Here is a 25,942-nt window from a genome sequence, read left to right on the forward strand (position 1 = left end):
AGCGGCTACCTGCGGAAGCAGAAGCACGGCCACAAGCGCTACTTCGTGCTGCGCGCCGAGAGCCACCTGGCCCCCGCCCGCCTCGAGTACTACGACAGCGAGAAGAAGTTCAAGAGCAGCCTGCGGGCCGCGGGCGCCGGCGGCGCCGCCTCGCTCTGCTGCCCCCCGCCCAAGCGGGTCATCCCCCTCTACCAGTGCTTCACCGTCAGCCGGCGCGCCGACGCCAAGCACAAGCACATCATCGCCCTGTACACCAAGGACGAGTATTTCGCCATGCTGGCCGAGAACGAGGCCGAGCAGGAGGCCTGGTACCAAGCCATCAGCGAGCTCATGAGCCAGAGCAAGAGGGGCTTCCTGGAGCAGGAGGACCACGCGGATCAGCAGGCGGATGAGGACGACGAGCACTATGGCGCCGCGCTGAGGCCAGGCACCGTCTTCAAGGAGGTGTGGCAGGTCAACGTGAAGCCCAAAGGACTGGGGCAGACAAAGAACCTTACCGGGGTGTACAGGCTGTGCCTCTCCAGCAAGGCCATCCACCTTGTCAAGCTGAACTCGGAGGTGCCCTCTGTCCACTTGCAGCTGATGAATATCCGCCGCTGTGGGCACTCGGAGAACTTCTTTTTCATCGAAGTGGGCAGATCTGCATCCATTGGACCTGGAGAGCTCTGGATGCAAGTGGATGACTCGGTGGTCGCCCAGAATATGCATGAGACTTTTCTGGAGACCATGAAAGCGCTAAAAGCCTTTGCAGAGTTCAGGCCCCGAAGCAAGAGCCAGTCTTCTGGTGGTGGTAGTGGTACCAATCCTATTTCTTTCATCACCACTAGGAGGCACTTGGGCAACCTGCCCCCCAGCCAGACGGGCTTGCAGAGGAGATCTAGAACCGAGAGCGTTACTGGAGGGACTCCGCCTACCACCAAAAGCAGCAGCTCCTATCGCTTCAGAACATCCAGCGAAGGAGAAGGAACCATGACTAGACCTTTTAGGTCAGTGACTGGGAGTCTGATCCATCTGAATACCGCAAGGATGAATCTGGGCCGGCAAGAAGGGAGCGGAAGGTATGTTAGAGCAGCTTTCAGCTCTTCTTATCACACCAGGTCTGCTTCGCTGCCAGTGTCACATTTTCCCTCTACTACAAGTCCCATCAGTGTTTCTTCCAGTAGTGGCCATGGCTCTGCTTCGGACATGTTGACCAGGCCTTCTAGCTCATCTGTTTGTGGCTCCCCAAGTGACGGGGGATTTATCTCTTCAGATGAATATGGCTCTAGCCCTGGAGATTTCAGGTACTTTCGGGTCAGGAGTAATACACCGGATTCCCTGGGAAACACACCACCTATCAGAGAAGAGAACTGTTTGAGTGAGTACATGTCCATGAGTAAGCAGCAAGCAGATGATAGTTCAAGAGATGATTATATGGAGGCTGAAAAGTGTTTCAGGAAAAGAACTTACTCTCTAACTAAACAAACTTCTGTAGCACCGCAGCAGAAAACAACACAGACTACCGCTTCATTAGATGAGGATTCTGCAGGAAATCATGGACGATTACTTTACTCTGAATCACCAAAATTGAAAGATAACCATGAATCCGACTACAGGGACRCTAACCTTGATTCTGTATGTAACCAAAGCAGGAGTAGAGCCAGGGATGATGGGTATATGCCAATGATGCCCGGAGTTGCTTCTTCTCTATCAAGCAACACTGATTATTTGCCAATGACTGCTAAAAGTGTGTCTGTTCCAAAACAGATTAACAATTCGTGGTCACCATCTCAGGTTGACTCCAGAGGATATATGATGATGTTTCCCAAGGCTAGCTCTTCACCTGTCCGAAGTCCTTTAACTGGATTTATATCTAAAGGAAGTAATGAGAAGATTATAAACAATGAGTATATGGATATGTCACCTGGTAATTCGGCTCCAAAGCACCCCGGTGATTCAAATTATATTCATACCACTTCTGTTTCCAAAGGTTTCAGTTCATATTTTTCTTTGCCCCGAAGCTTTAAGGCATTATCAGGACAGAATGGTGACCATAGTGAATATGTTCCAATGTCTTCACCTGGAAAACTCTTATACGGTGGACCAGAAAACATAAAAGGTGTCAACAATGAAGCTCTGGCTAATGGCATCTCTAAATCACCAGTTGTGAAAGGTCCGGATGAAGGACTTGCTCAGAACAGGGCTACTAGGCCTACAAGACTCCCCCTAGGTACGAGAGGAAGTAATACTATCCCAAGAATGTATGATCGTACGGTTCCACCTGAGCCAGCTAGCCCTGGTGAATATATAAATATTGATTTTAATGAAAAGGCAAGTAATACACCGTATTCCTTATCTGCAGAAGGATCACCATCATCTCTAGGCTCAAGTAGTGACCACAGACAGTCCCCACTTTCTGATTATATGAGTGTTGATTTGGATGTACAGTCACCAAAAGCAGCAAAGGAACTGTCCAACTCTTTAACAGATATTACAATTTATGCAAGTTCCAGTATTCCTAGAAACCAACCGAATCCTGACTACGCTAGACTTTCCTTTGGTACCGCTTGTGTTAGCGCTGCAAGTAACAGGACTGATGATTACACGGAGATGACGTTCAACATGGCAACAACACCACCTCGGCCGTTTGCCTCTGAATCCGACAAYGGTGTAAAGATTGACAGTCCTTCTTCCATAGTTAATAGACTGTGCATCGTTGATCGATACGCTGGTAGCAGTAGCTTCTCTGTTCCTGGCTCCGATCCTCCTATGGGACCGAAAGTGATTCGAGCTGATCCTCAAGGCAGGAGGAGACACAGTTCTGAAACGTTTTCTTCTGCTGGGACTGTGACTACTTCTTCCTCTTTCTTTACTGACAGTAGCAAAAGACACAGCTCTGCCTCATTTGACAACGTTTGGTTAAAACCGGATGAAAACATTTCTGATGGTCAGGAAAGCAAAATGTCCAGGGATACCTCAACTGGATTTCAGAATGGCTTAAACTACATAGCCCTGAATTTACGTGATGATCCTATAAGCTGTGAGGCAAGTACTGCTACACCAACTTGCCATCTCCAAAATGGTACTTCAAGTTTGGACAGTGGAGCTTACGTAAGCATAGATTTCACCAGGTCCGACAGTCTGAAGTGTAACGCTGCGAGAAAAGGTTTGTAACTTTAGAAATGGTTTCCTTTCGTGCTTATTTAACTGTAGGAATTAGCTCCTCTACTTAATATCAAAATGTCTTCAAAATGGGGTAAATGTTTCTACAATCTTCTGTATTATTCTAGTACGGCTTGTCTAGTAGTAGCACAGTATGCAAACCATTGAACAAATACAGGACATGGTCCTTGGCCTAAGGGGTATAGATTTATGTAACTCTTCTGCTAGGCAGTTACACGTGTTATCAAGCTGTCTTCTGCCTAGATTTTTATAAAATAATTTTGCTAGTATGAACATTAATCATATTTTATATCCTGGAATCTTCTCCTGAGGTTACGTTAACTCTTTTCCCTTTGTTTTTCTCTTCTCTCCTTGTAATTAGATGAGTCTTCACTTATTTTTTTTTTTTCTTGAACTTGAGCTTTTTGTAATTTGTTTCACGGATAGGGTAAGCTGAGAATTGCTAAACTGGGTTTAAAAGTCAAATCTATGATTTTGGGGATTTTTCAGATCTGTTTATCTCAATAAATGTAGGTGGGATGCTTTGCTTTTTTTTTTTTTTTATGTGAAAATCTGCCTACATTTATTTGATTGAATCTTAGATAAACAGAACTCTTAATTTTTTCCCCCCTAAGGTCTGGAATGCTCCTTTTGATCTCTGGTCTCCAGAGTATCCTCGTACCCTGCTGAGAAGCCACCTCTGGGTGGCTGGGTGGGACGATGAGGAGCTCCTGCAGCCGAAGCCCTCCAAGCTCGCGGCCTTCTGGTGGCACGTGTGGGCCAGGCTGGTCCCTAGTCCTTCTCCTGCTGTAGGCGGCTGTCCACCTTTGCAGCAGCCAGCGAGGGCTGCCTGTAGCAGGAAGAAGAGTGGGCTTTGAGGGGTGTTTGCTAGGCCAGAAACTTGGGAGCGTAGACTGCTAGTTTTCCAGTGATCACTGAAGTCTGACCAAACTTAAGGCAACAAAGTTTGAGGTATGCATAAAAAATAAGGCTGTTGGGAGTGGGGAGGAAGGCTATGGGAAAGAGAAGGGACACTACTGTTCATACGATAAGCTCTTTGCTCTCATGGTGATGCAAAAAATAGTAATTAGCTGTTGGTGGTATGATCCGCATCCACTGACTAAACAGCAGTGTTTTATGCAAGTGCTGTCCTGCGCTGTAACAGTTTCTTTGCAAGCATAATCCATATTTTGCTATTAGCGACCCACTCAGCTTTTTCACAGTAATTCACATACCCAGACAGAAAACTGTGTTGGAAACGATGTTTTCCTCTCTTTGCGAAGATATGTGTAGTCAATAATTGATGACTAGTAAGAGGAAATATTTAATCACTGTTGGACATTGATATTTGTCCACTTCTCTGTCAATAGAGAAAGCAGTAAAGGGGCAGACCAATACTGGCTTTTATATTTTTCACTGTCGTCTTAAACACTAAAATAGTAGGCTTTTTCCATTTTCCCCTTAAAGGCAGGAGGTATTGTAGGAGTTTGAAATTGTGTAGCCTTTAATAGTGGAAGGTGTAAGYCTGCCTCTGCTGGCATGCCATTCGAAGTCTGGCAGCACTGCTTGGGGCTGCTCAGAAATGTGTGGTTTGCCTCCGTGGTTTTCTTCCCTGCTTTGTTTTCCTGGTTGGAATCAAATTTAGAAGATGTTGAAAGTTGCCGGTCCAAGAAGTGCTTTCTTCCAAAGTTAGTCTTTCAGCACTTCAAAGATTTGCCTGCGAAGTCAAAGGCACTCTGGTTGCCATAGTCAGTTTGGCTTAAAAAAAAAAAAAAAAAAAAAAGAAACACAGCAGAATTCCTACTCAGTCTTATTCCTGTCATATATCTCTCAAATCTGTGCTGTAAAGCATAACTTCTTACAAAATGGAGAAAAAAGAACAAAGATGACTTCGTTTCAGCTGTACTATAAATTTTACATTTAAAGATGTTTCTCAAGAGATACTCTGTTTAGAAATTGTACTTGTGTTAAACGTTTTGCTCATTACCACTACAGTTAACATCCGGGGTCCTGTGCTGTTTTTTTTCTTCGTGTCTATTGTAAGTTACAGGGAGGAAAGAGCCTTGCTGCTAGTGTTTTTGCTGTGAATTTAAGTCTTCTAGAAATGAAAAAATATATTAAAACGAAGGGAAAGAAACTGCATAAAAACATGGAAACTGGCGGGAAATTAAGCATGAGAGTAGTAAGAGCTTAAGTTGTTTTTTCTCTAGTCTAAAAAAGGAAAAAAAACAAAAAAACCCCACCAAAATYCTGCTTCAAAACAAGGCCTAACAGTTTTCTACAAAGATGGCATAAAATATTTGTGGTATGTGATAGGAGGGCCGGTGGGGTGTGCATGGTGTTTACTTGTAGGTGTCTCTGAGGGGTGAACAGACTTAAGAACAGTCTAGGCTAGCAGTAGTTTACCTAATTTAAATACAGCGTATTTTGGTGCGCTAGTACTATGGTAAATTGGTGTACATCTGTACCTCTGTTTCTTAGTGATAGCTTAAAATTTTTTATTATAAAGTTTGTAATAAAGATGCTAGTTTTCATTCACATACCAAATAGTATATCTGAGCTTATAGCAAGCAGAGTTTTAGAAGTCTGTGTTCTTTAAACAGCTGATCAGGTTCTGCTACAGTGAAGCTTTTTATTTTAATATTTAAAAAGAACATGAACCAGAAGAAACTTCTAAATTCTATTTTGAATCATGAAGATAAATCTTCACTCTTAAACCTCTTATCTCCTGAAGAGGTATAGTGTAGTGTACCTATGTGTAATTGATATTTTTAATACTTTCGAAGACTTTTAGCAGAACTAAGTACTGTGTTTTCTTCCCCTTTACATCCCACTCCATAGTCTCTTTGCCTAAAAAATATTTCTATATGGTTAAATCCATTTTTAAGGAAAAGATTTAGCAGATACATTGACTTCCAAAAATGGAGCTATGCCTGACTCATTAAATTCTCTCTGGTAGGGAACTTTAATCTCTTCTCCCTAAAGTACAGTTTTACATGGAAGGAAAACATTTCCCAACTTCTGATTATTTGCCTTTTTGTTTTGTTTTTGTTTGTTTAAATGGGATATTGTGTTCTGTGACTCAGCTGCATTCTCTTAACTGCTGAGTGATACGATGAGAGAGTGATTTCCAATGCATCATTGCCCCCTCATTGCGAGTCCCAGACTGCTTCTGGTTCAGGTTCACTGGTGTGAATCAAACTTTTTTTTCCCTTCTCCATTCATGAAATGGTTGCAGGAGGGGGAGGGTGCTCACTCCAAGTGGCAAATAGGTCTGCCTTGTTCTTAGAGTTTTGTTCTAGATTTAGGTAAAATTGAGCTGAGGTTTTATATGGAAAACGGTGATGATAAAACGAGTATAAGGTTTTGATTTTTAATGCTTGAAGTTTAAGGAGGTCATTAGCAAAACAGTTTCATCATGAAATTGTTACACAATATTGAAGCAAGCGGTTTGCAGTTTTGATTACATGAATCTGAGTCATGAAATTCTGTGCTAGGAGTACAGAACACTAAAGCTACTTCAAACAGGGCTTAGCTAATGTATACCTTATTAGTGGACCTTGCAGAAACTGAGGAGGATGATGAGAGCGGGGCGGTAATAAACTGCATAATGGGTCCTGTATAATACTAGTATGTTTCTTCAGACTTAATTAGAAATATTAAACCTACAAAGATACCGTGGCCTCCAAAAACAAGACAGACTGTTCAGAGTAAATGTAATGTTCGGCTTAATATCAACCCACCTATTTAACACCCACTCTTTAATCTTATCTCTACCTGATATTCTAATAGGTTGTTAAGATATTGTTTCAAAGGCTCTCCAAAGTGCAGGATTATAATTTAAATGATCCTCACCTTTTTAATCTACTCCTGTGTTAGACTGCGTAAGAAATGTTGTGTACACTTTGGGAGAGTTGAGAGGGAGAAAAACAAGTACAGTTTTAAAGCAAAACTTTTATACTAAATCGTCCAGGTTCTTCATGGTAACTTGCGTATTTCAAATGCAAAATCATGAAGAGTATAATGAGCAATATACGTTGGAGAAATTCAGAAGCTGGAGGTTTTAGCTGCTACTACTAATATAGTAAATTACAGTTTACTAGATACCAGGCAAATAACTGCTGCCTTTGGATTTCAGACTAGTGGTTTTTAAGAGTTTGCTTCACACTGAGGCTCTTTTGTATCGGTAGAACACTTAAGGCACAGGCCCATTTAAAAATAGCTTGAAGTACCCAACAGAAATGTATCTGAACACTGACATGTATCCTAATCTTTGAAGTAATGTAGGGATAATAATTCTTTAAAAAAAAAAAAAAGTTTTACTGTAACAGATGCCATTTTAACAGTCTTGAGTGACTTACTGCTATGCTTAAAAATACACAAGATCGCTTTCTCAAGTAGTATGTGAGCTACTGAAGGCAGAACAGATTTTTGTCTTGTAGCGTGGGAGTGAATTAATTATGACATATTTGACCAAAAATCAGTTGTGTTTTATTTGTACCTTGGTGAGAAAATCTGAAATAAGAGTGCTCCTCTGTCATTAAGAGAGACTACTTATTTGTAGTGAGTGTTAAAATACTTCTGGAAATCAGCTTCTCCAGATTTCAAATCCATAGTTGCAGCTAATAGTCATGCGTGTCTTTTCTGGAAGTCTTAAATTTCTGCTCTTGGGTGTAGCTGCCTTGTACATTAAGGTACCAGTGCAGGACGTAGGAAGTTACCAGTACTGACTGAAACTGCTTTTTTTAGTCTTTGAGTGCAATCTTAAACATGTTATTGCCCTTTATTTTTGCCTGTAAAATGCTGCCGCCTTCCCTCCCCCGCGGCGTGCGCGGGCCCGTGTTGCTCCCGCTGCGCGGGGCGGCAGGTGGAGTAGCAGGAGGTGTGCAGGAGGCTTCTGCAGGCCTCCCCGAGCCCTGCCGCAGCCCAGGGCTCCTGGGAGGGTTCGTCAGCAGATACTGCCTCGGTTTTTTCGTATGTTCAGTGGCCTGTTAGCAGGAGGCGCTGTTGATTTTTAAAAAAAAATTATAATAATAACCTTGCATATGCTCATTTTTTATGAAAGGATCTTTAATAAGTTGCCTCCATGTTGGTTGCTGGTGGTGGGGAGGGTTTATGACCTGAGGTTTTGGATGGTGCTAGCGAGAGCTTCTAGCACTGTGTTGTGACCCGGTGCGTGTTTGTGTGCTCTGCTTGTGGAGCTGTGGGGCTCCCAACCAGGCTGAATAGCGTCCAGTCTGTTGACTCTGCTGAAAAGTTGTGTGGTGGTTTTTGTTTTTTTTGTCTCCCCTGATCTAAACCAGGAAAAAAGCTCTACAATTTTATTTCAAGTTCTTCTTTGATCAGATGTGGCATCCTTCAATCAAAAGGAAAGTGGAGTGATCAAACTGAAAGGCAGGCAGGAGAGTAAAGCTTTCTGGAGCCGGGGATGCTTTATTGTTGCTGTTTTGTCCTAAAAACTTGCTAGTGTTTTTTATGACTCATCCTTAAACAGTCCGTAACGACCTGGCTGAAGAGCTGTCCTATGGCCCACCCTGTGACCTGTTTGCCTCCTCCCCCACCCCCCCATGTAGTTCTTGCATGTTATCAACTATCCRATGGTAAGTTACACTTACAGGTTAAAGCAGAACTTGACTGTAGTATTTCTAAGTRCTTAAAGCCCTGCCTCACAGATCAAGAGTAGAAAATAGCCCTATATCTAAAGGTCACTAAGTTTAGAGATGGTTCCGATTTAGTTGAGAACTGCTCAGTAGGAATTTGTGACATACTTGAGGGCAGTGGGAAGACAAAAGCAAATTAGCCCGACTCATCAAAGGCATTTCAGAGGTGTTGCTTGACTTCCTGCTAGTGTCTTATCCGAATGATCTTGAATCATCATAAGTGTTTGGATTTGTGAAGATTTTGCTTCAGGTGTAGCATTACCCCAAGAGCAGCAACATAATAGACTGTTGGCAAGAATTTTTCTGACCTGGTTAAATCATGAACTGTGTCTTAAGGGACARATGCTGCTTGCTTGAAAAGCTTATTTTTCTGGTAATCTTGCTGTATGTTTGGATGTTTGCGATTCAGATTGCTTGTGTGTGTGTATATGTATGTGTGTGTCCTGTGCCAGAGATTTGTGAGTTAATGCAGGGAGGTGTTATCTTTTTTTATCTTCTGGGAGAAGGGGTTTTTGAAAGAGATGGTTTATACTAATATTAATAATTTGGCTAAAATATACAATGTAGTGTGACTTAAGCAAATTCAGAACTTTTTAATCAGTACTAAAAGATGAATAGTACTTGTTYGTTGTATTGTTTACATATGTATTGTAAAGCTATATAAATATCAAATTGAATTGTTATTTAGGACATTAAATATATAAAAATGCTTTTTGCTAGAGAATGAAGGGCTGATAAATATGTTAACTGTTTGGTGAGAGGTTTCCCTTTCAATAGAAGAGGTTTTGTGGAATGACTGAGGATATCGACATTTTTTCTGCTTTTGGAAATCATGGGAAATAATACCAAAGCACATGCAAGAAACCAGTTAAATCTGCTAAATTTATTAAGTTCCTAATGAATGATATCCTCCTTTCACAGGGAATAGTGGGATTCCTCTCCCATACTTAGGCCAAGCCAGTTTACTTTATTGTTTATAGCTCTTGCTGGACAGTTGAGTCTGCAGTATATCTTTTTTAACACTGGAGAGCCAGAGCCTGAAGTGTTTTGGGAATTGATGCTTCTTTTCATACAGAACTCTTAAGACACCCAAAGCTTGGCAAGTTCTTARTGGCAATGAAGCAGGCAGCTCATTAAATAAATGAGAACCTATTATACACTAGACCAAGAAAAAGATATTAGGGTGAGCCATGTGATATATATATTTTTTTTTTTAGAAAGAAAACCCTGTTTAAGCTATTGATAAGTATTGGGGTTTCTGTAATTTTGTGGCACCGTATTGACAATCAAGCTAATGTGGGCAAGACAAACCACCAACTGGTACACAAGGGCCTCCCTTCTCATCTGGGCACCTTTGGCTTCCCAGCCTAAGTAACCAAGGACTATTTGCCGTTGGCTTGACCGAGGGCATTCTTCAGCACAGGCTGAACGCCGGTAAAACTTCTGTCAATACAGAGGCAGGAATATGCCCTAACTTCTGTCCCATCTCCAACTTGTTTACAGATAGATGAGCCTAAAATAATACTGGTTAGGACTGAGCAGATATCTCTTTCTTTATGGAACTTTTTGTATTTTAGGTTTATTTGTTAGAAAACTTTGTAATGCTTTGGGTTTTCAGTAATAGCACTCAACAATCCACTGTTGACTTTATATTTCCACCATTTTTGCTTTTTTATGTGAGGCACTTCTGGAACTATATGGCATCTACATTTAACTCTGTTTTTTTTWAAAAAAAATTGGTTTTAAATTGCAGACTGTGGTGAACAGGGTAACAGTAAGAAATGAGTTGAAAAACTGAACAGATTTGATCTTGAGATCATTAGACGATATTATGACACCTGACTCTGTTAATGAAAGTTTGTAGCTCTCCAGGCATGACTTCTACTCTTACTTTGTGTAGAACCTAAAAAAGTAGGCTGGATGGGAGTCCAGCATACCATGTCACAAATGTAAATGTGTTAGTCTCCGTCCTCAAGAACTTACAACTTAAAAGATGAAAYTTGTGGGATGGATGAAACTTAAGGTGCTGAGGTGGAGAGTAAGATAAGGATCAAGGTTGCCACCACTGGCAGAGTCAAGGTAAGAGTCAGCCTTGCAGAAAGAGCAAAGGCTGGCTGAGAAGAGCTGCAAGAGAGGAAGCTGGTAGAGGCACTTGGAAGGACAGACGCATGGCAGGGAATGATGGAAGGYAGTGAGCTATAAATACAGTGGTTGTAACGGTTTAAATGACTTGAAGAGGATGAGGTAAATATCAGGACACTGGCCGGGATATTAATCTTGGTAAGAGGAATGTGGGCCAGCGTAGATCTCTGTGAAATAGTAGCATGTCCCAATGTTTACTTCTCCCTTTCAGGTGGAGAACAAGGAGTGTTTCTGTGTGTGTGTGTATGTAGGTTAGTTTTCCTGAAGTCATGCAACTGTTAAATTTGATGCAAGCAAGGGTGCAGGAATGTGTAACTGAGGGTGAAGAAGGAGCACAGGATCCACATATTTGGTGGCACTGTGCAGTTGATGTAACATGGAACTGCGTCCTCAGTTCTTCAGGTGGCTTTGCTCCCAAAGCAGCTAAGGTGATGGAGCTGCCTTAGTATTACCATTTTCTTCTGGTTTCTGCAGGAACTTTGTAGCTGCAGTGCTGGGATTCAGGCAGTCTTCTAGCGGTGGGGGCARGATAATTCATTAAGAGGAGGTGGCAGTGTGCACTGGGAAGATATATTCACCTTGAGGATCTGTAACCACTGTTTTAGAGCTTTTTGGAGCTCATCTTTAAACAACAAGGTCTGGAGTGATGCCTGCTYGTCTCTCCTGTGCTACTTTCAGTGCTTGAGAGTAGCCTGTGGAAGTTAGAGCATAAAACCCTACCTTTGAGAGGTGCACATTATTTTATTTCTGTGTAGGTAGATCAGGTTGAACAGACACTGTGGTGGTTGGGAGGTGCATCTGGAAAAGGTGGCAGTGGTGAGGCTCTGTCCATGCGTCTCTGAGGCTGAGGGTACTAGAAATGATCGAAATGTTAATGGTGATGTGTTCATGGGGTAAATGTTGAACAAGAGTTGCACTCGGTTAGTTGATTAAAGCTTGTCTGTGTATCAGCACGGTTTAACTCTGTCTACTTTGTGTGTTCCCGAGCTGCCTCTGCAAGCTGAAGGCCTTCTCCTTGGCTCTTGTGCGGGTGCTGTGATTTGAGAAGACCTTGCTTCAGATATGCAATCTGAACCATTCTTCTGCATCCCCTGCATCAGCCAGGGCTTTGGGCATCCTAATGTTAGCACATACTCAATAACATGATAGTTAAAAAATTGTTGCATGCCACCACTCTCTGCGGCAGCGGGTGGGGGCTGATGGTAGAGAGGCTTTGTGTGGGCCCACGTGGGCAAACGGCCTGGCTGCGGCRGCCAGGCTGTCGTAGGGGCAGAAGCTAGACTGCGCAGAGGCTGTAATTACTCAGGTATGTGGCTGTGGAGCAAGTTTCTGCTGGTGACAGTCCTTTATGGTGGTAGAGGTGAAAGAAAAAGAGAAACTGCTGAACACTTTCGAATGTCAATGGCTAAAGGGGTTGGGAAGAGAAGAATTGCGACATGTGAAACTTCCTATAGAAGGGAAACATCAAGAAAGGTGATTTGAAAGGTGGGGAGCTGTTTCCGTAGTCATGAGTGACACTTTCCTTTATCTCTTAATCGTGTTCCTGAGAATGGTTTTGCTCATTCAGTGCAGGACCTCGCTGGCCTCCTGTCCCCTCCTTTCAGCAGGGACCGTAAGCAGCCACCACCCAAGAGGGAGGAAGAACAGCTCAAGCTTATATAATGCTTCCCTGCAAGCATACTCCCTGCCTCCGATTTCTTTCAGCTTGGGGGATTTCCTGAGCCTGATGTGGTCTGTCTGTTTGATAATCCTGTATAGATACTACTTCCAAGTACTTTTCCAATCTCTCTTTGAACCCATGTAAACTTTTTGTAGCCACAGCAGCCTCTGGTCAGACCCTGTAGGCACTGCATGAAGCCCTTTCTGCTGTTTCGGACCCAGCTCCCTGCTAGCTTTCTTTGATAGCCCCTAGTTTTTGCACTGGAAGAGATAACGAACCCTTATCTGGTTTCTCCACGCCACTTATGATTATTTTGTAGATGTCGTCTCTTCTCTGCCATAYGTTTAGCCTATTCACTGTTAGCCACTTTCCTTGCCACGCAAAGCACTGACATGCAGTAAAACTTTTTAGTTTGCTGATTATCCTGTTTCCTGTCCCAGTACCTCTCCTGAGGCCGAAGAGTCCTTGTTACTGGCTGTCCCTCCGAGGCAGCTGCTCCTTGCCTTTGGTCTCTGAAACTCATCCGGCTGTGTATGTCCTTTCTGGATGCAGGGACCGCGCGCGGTATTCACTATCATTATTCTACCTGTCTGCTTTTTTTTCCTATTATTTTCCTARCAATTGGTAACATCCAGTTGGCTGGATGGTGACCTGTAGCAGGTGGCATTGTCTTAAGCCACCTGAATGATTTCTCCTGCAAAAATTTACCTGTATATTTTCTGCGGTTTAGGAGGTAAGTCATAGTATCTTTATACACTTCCGGGGGGGACTGTTTTTGAACAAGCAGAACTTTTTTTCATACTTCTGTAACATAAAAATCTGAAGTTTTGAACTTCTAAGCTATGGTTTTTCAGCTGGTTAAAAGTTAATTTTAATATTGTCTTGCTGTACTTAGAGCAGAAGTTTAGTTCGGAGGAAAAAAAAAAACAACCAAACAAAAAAAAACCCAACTTCTTGTCAAGCTGTCCAGTGCAATTTAAGTTGTTGTTATGCCCCTGCCAAAACTGCACGAAAGTTTCCTAATTCTAGGAATAGTATCAGTAAAGGCGATGAAATTAGGGAGTGTGCATAATGCCTTCCTAGAAACTTCACTACTGTTTATTAAAACAGAAAAAGAAGCTGCTGTTGCACAAGATAAGGCATTTCTGCAAAGTAAATAAAAACGATCGTAAAGCATGGGAGAGGCTTATTAACTCACGAAAATGTTAAGCATTAAGAATAGTGAACCATGCTTGAATGAGCAATTGTGGATAAAGATTACTTGTAAGAGTAACTTGCAGTCTTCTAGATYTTATACATACAATTTGAAGAAAAGCAGCCTAATATACTGGGATGTGGCATTACTGATCGTTTTAAGCAGTTTATCCAATGAAAAGTGGATGRTGTAACAGTGTTTTGTTTTTTTTAACAAGTTTAGCTTTTCCTGCTTGTAGAAAGATCGATCAGTCAAATTATAGGTACAAAATATATAATCATTAGCTGAATTTGAACACTGTTGCTTTGTTGCCGATTTAAGAAACTACCTGAAATATGTACTTAAAGGTAGGCATGTAGTTTGGCGTATTTCCCCCGGAAGGATGTTTTTCTGTCTCGGGGCCTTGGCTGGGTGACTGCGCGTGCAGTGAGCCACGTGAACGCGTATCCGCTGAGCTGGCGTGCGCTGGGCGTTTGGGGTGCGAGCGGAGCAGCCGTTCTGCCCTCCCCCAGTATCGGCGCTCACGCGGAGCGGCTCCGGAAGCCGTGCCCTCCCAACGGGGACCTGAGGAACTGGCAAGCGCCTTGGGAGCGTCGGCGTCTGCTTGGGAGTTTTGGGTGCAAAACGCTTTCCCGTGAACTTGTGAGGCCTGTATTTGGGTGAACGGCCCCTCTCCCYGCAGCGCGCCGGTCGTGCGCGGGGCACGGGGAAGGTCCGGATCGTGGCGCGCTGCGTCCCGCTGCCCTGCCCTGGTGGCCTGCCTGCGCTTTTCTTGAAACCTCTCGGTTTGCTTTGAAGTGGCCTGACTTTTCCGTCTATTGCATCTTAATTCAGATACAGGAAAATGAAGTGTGAATTGGATATATTCTCATCTGATGTTTTCAGATGGAACACGCTCTGTTTGCAGTCTAAGGAATTAAGACTAATCTAATCCTCTGCCTTTTCTTAATTTTAAACAAAACATTTTTCTGAGCAATGGCTTGTTGCCATTCTGTTTTAAATATTTGCCTTTCTTAGTTTCCCTCATGTCCTTTCTATGCGTTTTCTCTGATGTTTTATCCCTTAGGAAGATTCTGAGAGCTGTGCACAGTTTTATAATCTTGGTATACTCAATCTGATTTTATCTTAAAAAAAAAAAAAAAAGAAAAAAAAAAAGAAATTATGTAATGACAATGTGTTTTTAATTTTCTAAACTGGGTTTATGTGTTGAGAGGTGATCTGTGAAAATTTTTGGATGCCTTATGCGGTCTGGACTTTTGTTTTCCATGTTAAATGTTCATAGGAAATTGAGTTCGTGTTGTCCCTCCCGTTCTGAGTCAATAGAGCTCAACTTTGAATAAAGGATGAAGTTTTTGTATAGATGCTCCTGACAAAGCCAGGGTTTGTATCGAACAGAAGAAGAGCCCAGTTAGGTGCTAGGAAAACGTTTTCAAGTTGTTTTTCAAGACTGTTTTAAATATGTACTCCCCCCCCCCCCAAGTTCAAGTTTTTGCTGCTTGTTTTATTGTGTCAATCAGCTCATCTTTCTTGTGTTTTTTTTGAGGTGGGGGTGGGTTTTGTTTTTTGTTTTTTTTTTTGGAAGTAGATTGAGCAGATTTTCGTTTGAAAAACTCATAAAAACCCAGGAATAGTGACATGTTTACACTGGTTCTGCAGTGAAGTTGTTTTCAGTCTTGTCGTGTTTGGTCTAGCCACTAACTTTTTTCGGTGGCATTTATGTTTTAAGAACTCCAAGGAACCTATGGGCTACTTTGAGCATTGGTCCTGTCTTCCTAGCTCGGTTGCTTGTGATAATCTGTTTTCCTTTTACAGGAGTTGTTTCATCCATTTACTTGACAGCTTCCTTTGCTGGTCCGTGTCCAGTCAGCATTGAGTCAAATATATTCATACAGTAATGAAATACGAATAATGTTTTTTTGTTTGTTTGTTTGTTTTGCCATTGATCAGCAATTCTCATGTTCTCGCTGTTAACCTAGAAAAATGTTGGCCGATAAATCCTGTGTTATGAAGGCTGAAATAAGACCATCTGACTTCACAAAAGTTGTGTTATTTTTTTCAAGCACTTCATATCTTCCATTATTTTAACTATTATTTTAACAGTAACATTTACTGGCTACCCCTAAAAATGGAAGAAATTCAGGTGAGAGGGGGAAGGAACGGCCAAGGAGCTTAATGCATGAGCACGCTTGCAGTCCCACTAAGAAACCCGAGCCGTTGACGAAGGGTCTCCTAGCCGGGCACCACAGAGGTGGAAAGCCAGGAATTAGCTGAGGGTATCGGCAGCACAACAGATTTTGGCCTTATTTTCATTTCCACTAAGCCCATTTTACAGCTCTTTGACTAATAAGTGAATGTGCGCTCACCCTGCTGCATGAAGGTGCCTTTATGTAAATAAAACCAGAGCGGGGTGGTCGCCTGGACGGGGCAGTTGGCGCTTGCTGGGGTGGCCGTCGCGCCTGGCCCTGCAGGAGGCCGGGAGCTGCGGGCCGGACCTGGAGGGGGACGCGGCATGTCCGGCTGCAGGGTTTTTTCCTCCTGCCTGAGATAGAGATATCTGTATATATGTGTGTGTGTGTATATACATATGCATGCACACACACAAGTGTATGTAGACATATACATATTTATATATATGAATGGGTGATGTTTTTATCCCCCCCCCAAAAGAACTGATGACTTGAGGAATCGGCCAGCTGTGCTGTTCAGACTGCGGTATTGACATTTTCAGCTTTATAAAGAGGGTTAGAAGAGCGGTGACAGTCAGTAACTCCATGGGTGACAACTATGGATTTGCAGCTAGAAGCAAAATACTGGAAGCTTTTGTGAGACTGTTTTCAGCTTGTAGGTGATGTTTACATGAGACTCCTTAGGTTTATGCACGGTTCTCACATCCCCAAAGGCAGCTTAGGCTCAGGGGGAGTAGGGGGGACAAATTAATGAGAAAGATGAAAATCGGTTAACTCCGTGGCGTAGAGGTTAGGGAAGGGGGGCACTACAGGGAGGTCCTGAGCTTCCCTTTGCAGCGGTGTAAAGCTCCCTTACCTGACCCAGGAAAGCCAGGGAATTTATAAGTTCCCGTGAAGCTTAGTTGAGGGTAGGTAGGTAGGTACTTTCTTCTGATTTCCTGTAAGTTACTCCGCATCAGTGCGGGAGGTTCAGAGAATCCAAGTTACAAGGCAGGCAGGGTTTTGCTGTTAAGCTCTTCCCCTCCATGTATTCCAAATGTAATTTGGCAGAAGTTCGTGAAGAGTTTTCAGAAGGTTTTTAGCTGTGAATGCCGAGCTATRTGCTGTGGGGTGTCCTGCTGGAGCAGCCGGGCCTTGCTGCTCGGACGTTTCGGGGATGTGCTTGAAGAGGTTAGAATAACTTGCCGAGCCGCTTCCAGGCGTGCCGCGGGTTAGGCGTGGAGGAAGAAGGTCCTGACTAAAGCAGAGGCGCTTCCTGAAGTTCCTTTCATGTCGGCTCCTAGGTCCAAGGCAAGGAAGGGGGTGGGGGCGGCGGTCGATGTTAGCTTTTACCGAACGGAGGTTTAATGTAGAAGCCTTGGCTGTTGTGATATTTCCCCTGGTGCCTCATCGAGGTGCGATTCACTGCAGTGCGGGGTGCGTATTTTCATCCTTTGGTCCTGCAACAAAATAATCTTTTTCTAAAGGGGAAAACTATTTCAAAACTGATAGCTTCTGTAAAAGCAAAGCTGTTTCTAACCACGTTACCCTCTGCGTTTAACAAGGAGTAGGATTTTGTAGTGATCTTATTTTAGGATTTCTGTGAAATAATACAAACTGAGATTTTTGAGTTGATAGTTGCAGTGACTTCAAACTTTCTGCAAAGGATTTTATGTATTATATATACTCTTGGATGTCTTCCTTGAATTGTGAAAACTTAGTTGCTGTGTGTTTGAGATGAGTATATGTTTTAAAAATGAAACTCAGCACCCCAAACCTCGGTGTGGGTTATGCAYGTTTTCCCTGAAGGCTTCGTGCCCCCCGGAGCCGCTGCAGCCCTGCTGCGTCCTCCGCCTCTGCCCGGCTCCGGAGGCGCTCGGCAGCCTCGGCCCGGAGCCGGCGCTTTGCCGGGCCCCCGGCCGCCTCGCGCGGGGCAGCTCCTCTGCGCCGTGTTGGGAAGGGACGGTATTTTTAAAGAAGGTCCGATGTGAGCCCGGCTAACTTGAGCAAGGGTGGAGCTGTTGTGTGTTTAACAAGTGCCTGCTTCGTGATTGCTTGTGTGAGTAAACATACAGGTTTGCGTTGTTATACACAACTCTTGCCTGCTCTTTAGATGGCCACATCTGCTTCAGAATATTCCTGTGGTGGCGCTGGTCAAGTATTATTCTTTCTTTAGACCAGGCAAAACAGCACAGCCAGGATTAAGCTCCAAATCTCGCCCTCTTTGGCTGCAGCAGCCGGCGCTGCCCCTCACCGCCCGGCGACGGCAGCGCCTGTGCGCAGCTCTCCGCGGCGGTGGCGGGTCCCGCCGAGTAGCAGCAGAGCTTGTGTTGCAYGGATCGGAGAGGGAAAAGTAGGCTGCGCTTCTGCATCTGATGCTTTCTGAAGGCTAATTCTCTCCTGTTAGTTGTCGCCGCGCTGATGGCAAACTTGCGGCTTCCTTCTTCCATGTAATGGCAGGAGACGGATCCCTGCAGGCTCGTGTGTCAGCTCGAAGGGGGGGTGGGAAGATCTGACTGTAGAGTGACCAAAACCAATTGACTAGCAGAAAACGGTGCCCTCRGTCCTCACCTTGAGGACGAGAATGGAAGGTTTTGCAAGCGCTGTCCCTAGCTGCAGCAGGAAGAATCAGGAACTGTTACAGCAATAGGAGGACTAGGGGCACTGCCACAGTAGACCTGCCGTAGACCGTGTGCTTCTGGAAGGTCAGTGCCAAGCAGAAAAGGCAGCGCTAGATGTGTAAGTGGTCTGGAAGGAGGCTTACAGCTCCGGGAAGTGCTGTGCCCAAAGTGAAGGGGAGAAAAACGGCGGAGGAGAGCAGTCTCTGGGGACTGGGCGACGATATGGTGGCTGATGGCGCTCCTCCAGACCAAAAATTAGCTTTCAGGCTGGTTGTGTTGGAAGTGGAAAGGGTTTGTAATGGGCTTAAAAGTTCTTTGTGTGTTTCTCAATTTGTGTACACCACTGCCGAAAGCATTCAGATCCCTCTCGGCATCAATTTTTTTCCATGTTGTGAACCTGTTGAGCCGTTCTCACCTTGGTGAGAACCCGCTTGTGCCCATTTAATCGGAGAGCTAGCGTTCTTCTTCGAGGTCATCCTCTGTTTTAATATTTCCATTTCTGCCCTGCCATCCAACCAAATCTTCCTATAATAAAAGACTTTTTTCTCTTAACTTACTGAGCACTTTGTATTTTGCCTTTTTCAATCAGTTTGAAGCCACCATGTTTTGTTGAGCACAGTAAAGACGACTGTCTAGCGTAGTTACGTGCTCTTTGTACAGTGCGTTGTCTATCTCTTTAAAAAAAAAAAATCACTAAAACTCCAAACTCTGTGGTGTTTCCTATAATAACTAAATTATGCTTTTTCCTGAAAAGTTGAGGACCGGGCTGGCAGTGCCGTGACTCGCCGCTCCTTGCTTGCAGCCGGAGTCGCCCAGTGTGTCTGTACCTGCTGTGCAGGGGAGTGTTTGCCGCAAGCCTGACTGCATCGTGGCGAGCGGCACGGCTCTACGCTCATCCCGTGCCGCGTGCGTCGTAACAGGCTCCCCTGCGTGCGTAGCCCTGGCCGCTGAGGGTGCCGAGATCTCTAAACGACGTCTCGGCAGGGAAGGGGCCCAGGGTGGCGTGAGCCCCGGCCCTTCCCCRCGGTGGGCAGCCGCCGGGCCGGGCTGCGCGTGTCGGGCTCCGAGCTGGGGTGGGCTCCGGTGCGCTGCAGGCGCTTCGCTGCTTGCTTCAGGCTTTGCTTTTTTCCAGGATGCTCGGGTTTTCCGAGCACGGTATCGTTTAGCGGGGCCCCCTCCCGCGTGAGAAAGCTGCGTTCGGCAGCTGTCGCTTCTGCGAGGGATGAGCTCCGTGTATTCTCCTCACTGGAAAACGTTTTTTTCCAATATAACTTGCATTTAAAATGTCACCGACTTTCTTTTTTCCTTTCTCTCTCTCTCCCTAGACTGACTGCATTACCATGGAAACCATTGTTGGAAGAGAAGACTTTTCTGCTGGTAACTCCAGAAACTGTGTGGTGCTTTTGGAAGCAAAGCTCAGCTCCAGCCGGCTACTTTCATTTCCACCAGCACGGACATAGCCACACGTCCTTTTAATTTTTTCATAGACATCAGCTCTTTACAGTCGCGTTCATTTGAACTGAGATTTTTTTCATAGCTGTGCTTTGGTGATGGAATTTGGTCTTTCCTGTCCTACCGATGTGGGAGGCAGCGCTAGAGCTACCAGGAGACTCCTGGGTGCCCCCTTTCTTCCTCCCGCCTCGCCCGCGCGTTTGTTTTTATTTATATTCTGAGGAGTCAAAGCTGGTTTCTGATTGTCTGGTTAACATGGGTTTTGCTTCTCTGGTACATTAACAAGTGATTAGCTTAAAATATGTATTGTTTAGAAATATTTTGGCAGTTCAAGATCTTTTTCCCTTTTTTTTTTTTTTTTTCCCCAGGTGGCAGGGTGGAAGGAGGGAGGGAGGGAGAGGTGCACGTTAGCTTGAGGGGAGAACCCGTGGGACTGAGCTGGTCTGTGAAGGAGAGACCTCTTCTGCCTTTTTTCTTTTTCTTTTTTTATGTTTGCGTTTATGGTACAAGAGGTATTTCTTGATCATAGGCTAGAGTATTTTAAATCAAATGTCTGTCAGAGCTTAAACTGAATTTTTTGCTCAGAATTTTGGTGTGTACAAAGTAGGATTAATGGGCTGGTTGTCTTGTAGACTGTTTTTTCTTACCCTCAAGTTACTTGTTTATAAATATGAATTGTGCAAAATGAGGTTTTCGTTCATGCATTCAAATGGAGAAGTGCAGAGTCTTATCCAACTTTTGTAACTTCTGCATTATATTTGTCAGCTGTAGCTTTTTAAAGAGAAACCACCCTAATTGATCTTACTTTCGACCAAAGTCCCATTTTTAACTTGGGACTATATATATATATTTTTTTTCTTCCTGGCACAAGGGGAAAAATTAAAAAGTCAGCTCATCAACTGTCCTTATCCTGCCTAAAGAAATGCAAACAATGACTATTTGACACTTTTAAAATAAATTGTAGAAAAATAAGGGCTTAAGTGCTTCACTCTTGTACTGATTTTTTTTTTTTTTGGTTGAAATGAGTTTAGGCTTTTAACACTGCTATGAACTTTAAGAGCATGACTCTAGTTGTTGGTACATGCAATGTATAATACAAGGCACTGACGATTGATAAAGGGTTTGGAAGTGGTACGCGAATCCTCATGCTGTACTGCACCACACAGCTGGTAATCCTCTTCATTGTATATTGTACAAGCGTGTTGTAGGGCTGCCTCGCCTCTAACGTACAACCTTTGAAAGACTAGTCCAGTTGGCATAACAAATCAGACACTGTCCATTTTGATGTTTGGTGATGTGTACCCAAATCTATTTTTGAGTAGTATTAAAATGTACATGTCACTAAAATATGGAGACCTTTTTGGAAACATAGTTGGTACCAATCTGTTTATGCAGTGTCCTAGTGACAGGGACAAAACCTGTCACTACAGGGTTTAAAAGCACAGACCTGTTTTTGATTCTGGAAGAAAAGTTTAAGTTGGTACAGTTACTTGTTGCTGCTAAACATACACTAATTAAAAATATGACCACTTTTATAGACCATGATACTGTCTTGCCATATAGCTTTTGTTTGGTCTGGTAAATTAATAATGCAATATGTAGACAGCTTTTTTTAAAGCTTTACATCTTTTTTAAGAAATTAAAATTTGGATGAAGATAGTTCTAAACATTTAATGTGAAAGGAAAAGGTTGTTTTGAAGAAAATTATGGTGTTACATACTTATTTCATATTAGATCCCTGAGGCTGCCATTGTACAATATACAGCACTGATTTATTAAATGCTGAATAAATAAGTAAATGGGTAACCTCAAGTATAGTGGTACAGATACTAACAGGTACGGCATAATAAATATGCAATCTTTTTGAATCTCTTAGTTTACAGCAACTAATTTATTCAGTATTGTGCTGGAAGAACATTTTCAGAATATGTAAAACATATCACTATATATACTACCTTCCAGCTACCCGTTTATGCTGCTGTATAGTACAAAAATACCAATGATGGAACAATGTTTGTCCTGTAAATTTAATTTGATATTGGACAGTTATTGTCTGTACAAACTAAGACATATATGGTTGAAACTGTTCATTATATTTGCTATTTCTGCTTCACAGATCTGTTTTAAAGTTGAGCTGATTGATCTGGCTTTGTCTTCCATTGTAAATATTGTTACATTGTTTTCTTTGTAAAACACATCGCGTTTGCGGTTTTGGGAGACTGGCTTGAAGCTCTGTATAGTGTTTATATTTATCTGACTTGGCTTTCCATAGAGCTACTTGCAGTAAATACGTGTTCATGTAGCTCCGTGTCTGGGTTTTATTTTTAAACAAACTTTGGTTTTTGTGTCAAAATCGCATTTCCTGCTACCGCTTCTTTTTTTTAAGTGGTTTTGTCACCCTGCTTCCCTGAGGATTTGGAGAATCTTTTAGCTTACTACAGGGGAGTGTTTCCTAGCCTATCCAATTTTCTCTGCCACTTGGTGCAAAATGTTATATACAGTAAAACACTCAGAAACTTTCTTTGTAGTAGTTCATAATGCTGGTACTCAGTTGAGTTTCTGAATGGAAAAAATCAGTGCATAATACTTCTTCCGTTTGTTCATAACTCTGCTTATGATAGGATATTTAAGTTTCCTTATAAAAAATATTCTTGGAATTTTTAGCAGTGCAGGTCAAACAGGGTGATGCCTTTGGAGTTTAGTGTAAAAGGGAACAAGTGTGGTTTGCTGTTGCAAACTTTGTAATATGATTTCGTTTTGAGATGTGTTAAATATGGTCTCAGTATGTAAAACCAAAACCCATCTAGATATCTCAATTTCAGGTACTGCACCCACTTTTAAAAACAACTCAACTTAACTCTGGAAATATCAACAAAATGTAGTGCCTTTTCAGATTCTTATTTTCCTGATGTTGAAAGGTATGTCAACAATTCTGTATATAAACATTTTTATCCATAAATATGAGCATATGTGATCTCTATAAATGTAGGTGATTATTTTGAAATTTCTTGGATTACATTTTTCTTTAAAAATACCTAATTTAATTCTTATTCTGTTACTCAGAATAGCTCACTAAAACAAGTCTCTGTAAATTCATTTGCTGTAAGAAAGAATAGGATTTTCCCAACTAACCAGCCCCCTTACTCGGGGCCTCATTTTATAGCACGCAGCCTGTATTGGGAAGAAAAAGGAAACAGTACTTCTCATACATGGCAGAAACAGCCGCACAAGCAGTAAACAAACAGTGAAAATTATCCAAACACTGTCAAGACTGTTGCAACAGCTTCACAGTAGCAGCTTTAAGAGAGCTTTGACTGAAGGTCTCATTGGACCTGAAATCTGCTCCCTGCTTGAGGGTTTGGGGCAGGGGGCAGGGAGCCAGGTTAGCACGAATTTCTCAAACCCCTTTGGATGAATCACTGACAAAACTCTCAACTTCTGCAGCATGGTGAAAGCCCTCAATTAAAACCAGAAGGCAGCTAGATTCCCTATCTGAATGTGAAGACAGTTACTAGAATACGTATTAAAAGGACGGCTTGGTTTTGTTGTGAAATACATGGACCAATTCTCATGGACCTTGCAGCTCATTGAGCAATATGGGACTGGAAACGATCAAACAACTGGGAATGAAAAAGTTGTGTGGTGGAGGAAGGACCGCTTGAGAGTTATCAGGTAAGGATGTAACTTTTGTATTCTAATTCTTCCATCTCCCTCATCCTCTTCTGGCTGTGTAACAAACAAACAGCAGCGTTTCTGTCCATACAATTTTCTCCCCTAATCTTTCCATGAAGGTTCGTGAAGAAGCATCTCAGAGGAGAATGGGAGCACTGAGCTTTCCGTACCTGTGCGGGAGGTAAGATTTCTTTTTTTAAAGAAATGCACCTAATTCGGGTTGCTTTGGTTTTGTTTTCCCTGGGGCTTGGCGTTAATTTAAGACTTTGGCTTTTAAAGAAGAGTTAGGGTTACGGGAGCCTGCCTCTCGAGAGCCTGGCTGGGTGGGAGCTGGAGCCGCACGTGGCAGCAGCGGCAGCTCCGTTCCCCGCCTGGCCCACGCGCTCCGGTGAGGGCCCTTGCTGCAGGCAGCAGTCCGCTGTTACCTGCTAGTCTTGACCTTTCTGCCACCTAGGGCTGCTCTTACGCAGTGGCCACCAGTATGCTGCAAATGGGTTGAATTAATCACCTGTCCCTCAAAAGCTACATATTCTAGATACTTATTCTGTATTTTGACATGTGGAACGCTGTTACTGTTACCCTGAGCTTGATCATTGCTCCCGCCTTTCGGTAGCGATAAGCRTCCTGCTTTTTGTCAATAAAATACCCTGGAAAGACTAAATTATCTCCGTCTCTTGCGCAATTCCCAGCTTGCGCTTCTAGTGGAAGTAGCCATAGCAGCAGAGGTATTACGTGTTCAGCAACAGTGCTGGGTTGTCTAAAGCGCAACTCTTCTGGGAAGGACCTATTAAAAATATGTAACATGCTGCTCACAGCAGTGTATTTGTAAACTGGCAAAACTAATTTCCCTTCGTGGTGCCTCCGAGATGACACTTGTGTACAGTTCTAGCAGCATACTGACTTGTGCGTTTAGCACGCGTGCTACAAAATACCATGGAGAGACAGCAAAGCGTACAGAAAATAATTTCAGAAGATCTTTTGGCACTCAAGACTGCTTGCTTTCAAGAGCAATAAATCACTTTTTCAAGTTCTAAAACTGCTTTTTTAAGTGGGCATTTCCTCCACCCTTTGATGTGAGAGGTTCCCAGTTGCAGAGGGGACCAGCCTTTCCAACAGAGCACAAAAAGCTGCGTGCTTAAGAGCTTTTAAAGCACAAAGCTCACGTGCGCTGGTCTAATTCATTGTATATCGAATGCTGCTACATTGCTCTGTGTGCCCACTTCGATTACAGGTTGTACTTTGACTGAAGAGTTGTTTCAGAAGTGTTTTAATCCCACCTTGTATCATAAATCCCTCTGAACTTGAAGGATGCATTTCTCTTTTAGTCAAGGATTAAAATAGGAATTTTTTAGCGAGCGAGGATCCTAAAAAGCCTCTGTATTGACTAAGCAGAACTTTGCTCTTGGCTCTGGTAATAGAACAGTGTAAACAAGTTCTACAGGTTACAGTTTTTAGGATTTACGAACTAGTAAGCCTTTAGAAAGTTACATTTTCAACTCATCAGCCTAGTTACAACTGACAGTGAAATTAGACCGTCTTTAACTCCATTCTGCCAGAAGGTTGTAGGTCCCTTTCAAAGCACGTGAACTGTGCGGTGAGCACAGAAAGGCAATTCCCCCCCCCCTCCCCCAGTAAGCTTTTACTAAAGTCATTGCTGATGCAGGCACTCCCAGTATCTCGCCTGTAGTCTGTCCTAGATTTCTTTTAAAGCTATGTGGTGCCCTCAAGTGGCTGAAGTGCGCATCTTGGCCCTGTACATCTTGCAAATACAATTGTTTTACCTTCCATGTTGCTGCGTAGACTAGCTTTACATGATTAGCTAAGAGAATAAAAGCTTTTGTTATAAACAAATCAAATTTTAGGGAAAAAACACTTAACCAAAGGTGAGGAAGTGGTGTTCTGATCCAGATCGTGTTTAGGCTATATTGGAGGCCATTTTAAGGCTCTACATGTTCAAACACTTTTTTACTTATTAATAACAAATCTGCAAACACAAGGTTTTACCTGTAGTTTAATATTTATATACTGATGGATAGCACCTAGAGGCCCCAACCAACATTTGAGCCCCCCAATGTTGCACATAGAGATGTCTCTGCCCCAAAGAGCTTACAGTCTAAGTAATCAAGAAGTAGGAGAAAATCATAACCATTCTTTATAGATGAGAAACTGAGATCCAATACAAGGCCATTTGCCTACTCTGAGGCACAAAATGCAACGGATGGGAATTAAACCAA

General features: G+C 43.1%; 1 protein-coding gene across 2 annotated transcripts; it reads left to right on the forward strand.

The window, feature by feature from the left end:
* Positions 1 to 6: 6 nt before the first annotated feature.
* Positions 7 to 22,338, forward strand: IRS4 (insulin receptor substrate 4). 2 transcript variants are annotated; one of them, XR_003257469.1, is made up of 3 exons: positions 7 to 3,145; positions 3,777 to 4,113; positions 19,910 to 22,338. XR_003257469.1 is itself a non-coding variant. In XM_026089555.1 (2 exons), exons 1-2 carry the CDS (start codon positions 274 to 276, stop codon positions 19,912 to 19,914), a joined length of 2,877 nt encoding a protein of 958 aa, XP_025945340.1. In that variant the 5' UTR covers positions 7 to 273; the 3' UTR covers positions 19,915 to 22,338. The 2 variants fall into 2 exon arrangements, 1 of the variants encoding a protein (XP_025945340.1); XM_026089555.1 differs by lacking the exon at positions 3,777 to 4,113.
* Positions 22,339 to 25,942: the final 3,604 nt, after the last annotated feature.

Source organism: Apteryx rowi, unplaced genomic scaffold, assembly GCF_003343035.1.
Source record: "Apteryx rowi isolate R43461 unplaced genomic scaffold, aptRow1 scaffold_82, whole genome shotgun sequence".
Lineage (NCBI taxonomy): Eukaryota > Metazoa > Chordata > Aves > Apterygiformes > Apterygidae > Apteryx > Apteryx rowi.